The sequence below is a fragment of the Artemia sp. Qi Xiang Cuo genome, chromosome 1 (genome assembly GCF_049724085.1).
Source record: "Artemia sp. Qi Xiang Cuo chromosome 1, ASM4972408v1, whole genome shotgun sequence".
Taxonomy (NCBI): Eukaryota; Metazoa; Arthropoda; class Branchiopoda; order Anostraca; family Artemiidae; genus Artemia; species Artemia sp. Qi Xiang Cuo.
In genome coordinates, this window is record NC_142794.1 from 48,549,458 (window position 1) to 48,553,812 (window position 4,355).

The 4,355-nt window shown below is 36.1% G+C and overlaps 1 protein-coding gene across 1 annotated transcript; it reads left to right on the forward strand.

Annotated features, from left to right (window-relative positions):
• The first annotated feature begins 3,654 nt into the window (after window positions 1–3,654).
• LOC148956416 (protein CFDP2-like) lies at window positions 3,655–4,140 on the forward strand. Its single transcript, XM_089090726.1, has one exon. The coding sequence runs from the start codon at window positions 3,655–3,657 to the stop codon at window positions 4,138–4,140; it is 486 nt and encodes a 161-aa protein (XP_088946852.1).
• Window positions 4,141–4,355: the final 215 nt, after the last annotated feature.

Genomic DNA, 4,355 nt, shown 5'->3' on the forward strand with positions numbered 1-4,355 from the left:
TATTTTTTCCATGAAAAAGACTTTTCAATAATAAACGAGCAGAAATTAATTTAAAAAACTTTTTCCACAAGACAAGTTTTTCAAAGAAAAGTAAAGATCTTTATTAATCCGAGAATGAGCAAAAATAAAGTCAAATAATCTTACAAGCGTAATACTACAACAAATCACTATCAACAAATAAACGAAACTCAAAACGAACAGAAATTACAATAAATAGCCGAGTCAAACTCAAAATGAGCAAAAATTAACAAGAGTAGGGCTGATAACCCATATGCCTTCTCAAGACCAGAACACAATTTGTGCTTTATTTAAGTGTTTTCACCTTTCTTACTTTCATAAATGAAAAAATATTAAAATTTTACGGAAGAAATGCAATATATGTCAATTAAACTCACAATGTACGGTTATTTGTCTTTTTTTTTTTAGTAAAGCGTAAATTGTGTTCTGGTCTTGAGAAGGTATAGGGGTTATCGGCCCTACTCATGTTAATTTTTGCTCGTTTTGAGTTTGACTCGGCTATTTATTGTAGTTTCTGTTTGTTTTGAGTTTCATTTACTTATTGATAGTGATTTGTGGTAGTTTTAAGCTTTGAAGATTATTTGACTTTATTTTTTCTCGTTCTTGGCTTAATAGAGCTCATTCCATTTCTCTGAAAAACTTTTTTTTTTATATTTTTTTTTAATTCATCTATTGATTATATCAAATCATCCTGTTTCTTCAGATTTCAAAACTGGTATTTTAAAATTATTGTAATTTATTTTACCATCTAATATAACTGACTCCACTTATTACAGTACTCCCCTCATTAGGAAGAGAAGTCACCGTCTCTCAATAAGTCAATTTCAAAAAAATGTTCTTGCACTTGAACATTCTGCTTCACCTCAGTCTCGGTCAGCAGGGTAGCTATTTTCTTGTGGACAACTTTAAATTTGATACCAATTTGAGACGTCAAAATTTGAGACATCCCTTCTATGGCGATAAAAAATATACCCAGATTGCTTAAAAGTTATTTGAACTCTAGTTTACCATAAGCTTATAATTATTAATCTGGTGTGAACTTCTCTTTTCTCGATTGAAATGCTTTTCTTGAGCACCACTGACAGATATTGATGAAATGTCTACTGATGACTGTAATAGACATATCCGTACTGAGAGCAAAAATAATTGAAGCAAATGGATTGAATGGCAAAGAAGAAATATCAAACATCATTCAATAAAAATGACAATAGAAATTATTCTCTATTTAGGTTTGATTTTTTTCCTTTTATGTGTTCAAAAAGATCTCTCTTTTTCCACAGAACAATCGAGACTATAAAAGGATTGGAGCGAAATACCAAACTAAAAGAAAAAATATATATTTTAGCTCGTTTCTTTCTTTAAGATATCCAAGATCGCTTTTACTTGAACAAACACTTAAAGGCAAAATTAAGGCGCTACTACTACTACTACTAACAACTCACCGGAGCACCAAGCCGCCTGAGGCCAACATAGCTACACACGCTCCTCCACCGAAATCTATTCAAAGACACTTTCTTTACACCCTCCCAAGAAGTACCCATTTCCCTTAAATCTTTCTTTGTGACATCCTCCGACCCTAACTGCGGACGACCTGCTTTCCGTTTAGCCCTAGACGGTTGGCCGAAAAGGACAATCTTTGGCAATATCTCATCCTTCATCCGCAGAACACGCCCTAGCCATCTAAACCTTTCTCTCATTATAGCCCTAAAAGTGGGATTGAATCACACATTTCGTACAGACTACTGTTTGAAATATACTCAGTCAGCGGGTGCCCAGAACAATTCATAGGCAATTTCTCTGAAAAACATCTAGCAAATCTTTATCCGCTTTTTGGAGCGTCCACACTTCAGAATCATCTTTGACCACCTTCATCACTGTAGCCTCCAATATTCTGATCTTGGTTTGCAGACTTATATTCCTATTCTTCCAAACTTTTTTTTAACTTTGAAAACACACCCTGAGTCTTGACTATTCTACTTTTAACATATTCACTGTTTTCACAGTCTTTGCTAATAATGCTACCAAGATAAGTAAAGCTGTCCCCTGATCAAGTTTTTCGTTACCCAACGTCACTTTTTCATATTGACTTATTCCTAGCCTTCAGGGGCGAACCCAGGGGGAGTGGAGATAATGGAAATACAACCGACCACCTAAGTTTGGGAAATTTGTCCTGTAGAGTCGACATTCTTATAGATCTTGACTAATACGAAAGGATAATACACGCTGCAAATCTAAAAAAAAACGAGGAAAAAAAATGAATGATTTTTTATTTTACAAAATAAAATTTTAATCAAAAAAATCTTGAAAAGTAACCAAATTCATTACGGGTTTTAATCTAATTGATATAAAGTAACGTATGCAAAACAAGTAGATCATATGTGATGATCTCCACACGAAAAATTTTGTTTTATAAAAATGCAGTTGAGAACAATGCCAGGCTGCCGCCAAGTAAGCCACGTGCTTTTAAAACCTCAGGCTTCTAAGACGTTTGAACTGTATCTAAATCACGCGTGTGCTTTTTCAGTGTCTATATAAAACTCTACACACCTGTTTGTTAATTTATTGTCCATCATGTCAAAACAAAAATCCACAGCAATAGGCTTTTCGAAATATAAAAGTTGGTTGATAGCAGGCCTTAGTTGGTTGATACAAAACTTAGGTTAAATTGAAAACAAATTAAAATACTTAAGGGGGCAAAATTATGATGGAGCCTCATCTATGAGCGGCCAGTTTCAAGGTTGTGCTGCATTAGTCCGTGAATGTTTTCCCATACAGTCTATGTTCACTGTACAAGTCACTCCTTAAACTTAACCCTGTGCAGTTGCTTAAGTGAAATTTTAAAGGAATTAATGACTTTTTTCAACTATAAAATACCTTTATAGTACTTTTATAGTGGCCTACTGAATAGTAACTTTATGATACCAAAGGGTATATTTTTTTAGTTTTTACAGGTATTTTCACTTGATTTGGGAAAATTGGCACCACCTTTGCCCCCCCTAGTATTTGACGAAATTACGCGACTGTATACAGAGGGATCGCAGATAGTTTCACTCGAATATACACCCTCTTCATATTTTCATTGTAATAAATTTTACTTCCTTCCTCATTTTTCTTTTCCAATTTGTAATTCTATTCCTTTCTCATGAGACATATATGAGGTAAATAGATGCACATAGACTATTATCAACAATGAGAAAAAAGGAGGGGGCCCGTGCTAGGGGCTAACTATCAATTCCCTGGTTAAATTAATGGTTACAGAAAGGTCAGTGATAGATAACCCGGACTTCTCAATGATGATGAACACTGCCTGCGTACGGACTGATTTTATGATTGTGAAAAATACCTACACCTTGGATTCTGAAATATAAGGACATTGCGAGAGGATAAGGGACTTGATGAACTTCCCAAGCAGGCATTTAAATTTAAGCTAGACATCCTTGCTATGTGCGAGGTTCGTCGGCTCAGCTTCAGGACAGAAATACAGAAAGGATATAAATTATTATTTTCTGGACGGGATAACTACCGCCCCAAGGGAGTCGGTTTACTCTTGGACAAAAAGCTTCCAAAGCCATACTAGAATGGAAACCAGTTATCAGTCGTATCCTGAGAATCAGGTTTGCTTCCCAACAATCTAAAATGACACTGGTTTCAGTCTATGCTCCGACAAATGACGCAGACAGTGATATCAAATATGAATTTTATCGTACCTTGAAACATGTGATAAGAGCTGCACCTTGGCATGACATGATGTGTGTTCTCGCAGATTTTAATGCCAAAGTTGGCGACGACACAGCATATGCATCCAGCGTTATCGAAAGGCATGGCGTCGGTAGCCTGAATGAAAATGGCTCAGCTATTGAACATGGGTTGTTGATCGTTGGAACGTTATTTCCACATAACAATCACAAATACACTTGGACGTCCCCGGACCACAGAACCCAAAACCAGATCGATCCTTTTCCTTGGAGTAAACCTCGAAGAAAAAGTCTGTTCGACGTAAGAGCTATGAGAAGTGCTGATTTAGGATCAGACCATGAACTAGTTATCGCCAAGTCCAGATCAAACTTAGAGCTCCAAAAGGAAGGGGACATACTCAGAAAATGTTTGACGTGGACAAGCTGAAGAAAACAGAAACGAAGAGAAAGTTTTCCCTATCTCTCAAAAATCGAATTGAAGTACTGGGAAGTCACAACACCGAAGACACAGGAATTGTTGAATCGACATGGACTGCATTCTCATCTACCTATGCAGAATCTGCGAAAGAGATCCTAGGCGTCCGAAAGAGACTTAAAGAAAGATAATTCCCAGTGAAATATGAAAGACCATTGCTGAACTCA

Bases quoted from the DNA above. Each gene is read 5' to 3' on its own strand.
- LOC148956416 (XM_089090726.1), top strand. From the start codon at position 3,655: ATGACACTGGTTTCAGTCTATGCTCCGACAAATGACGCAGACAGTGAT.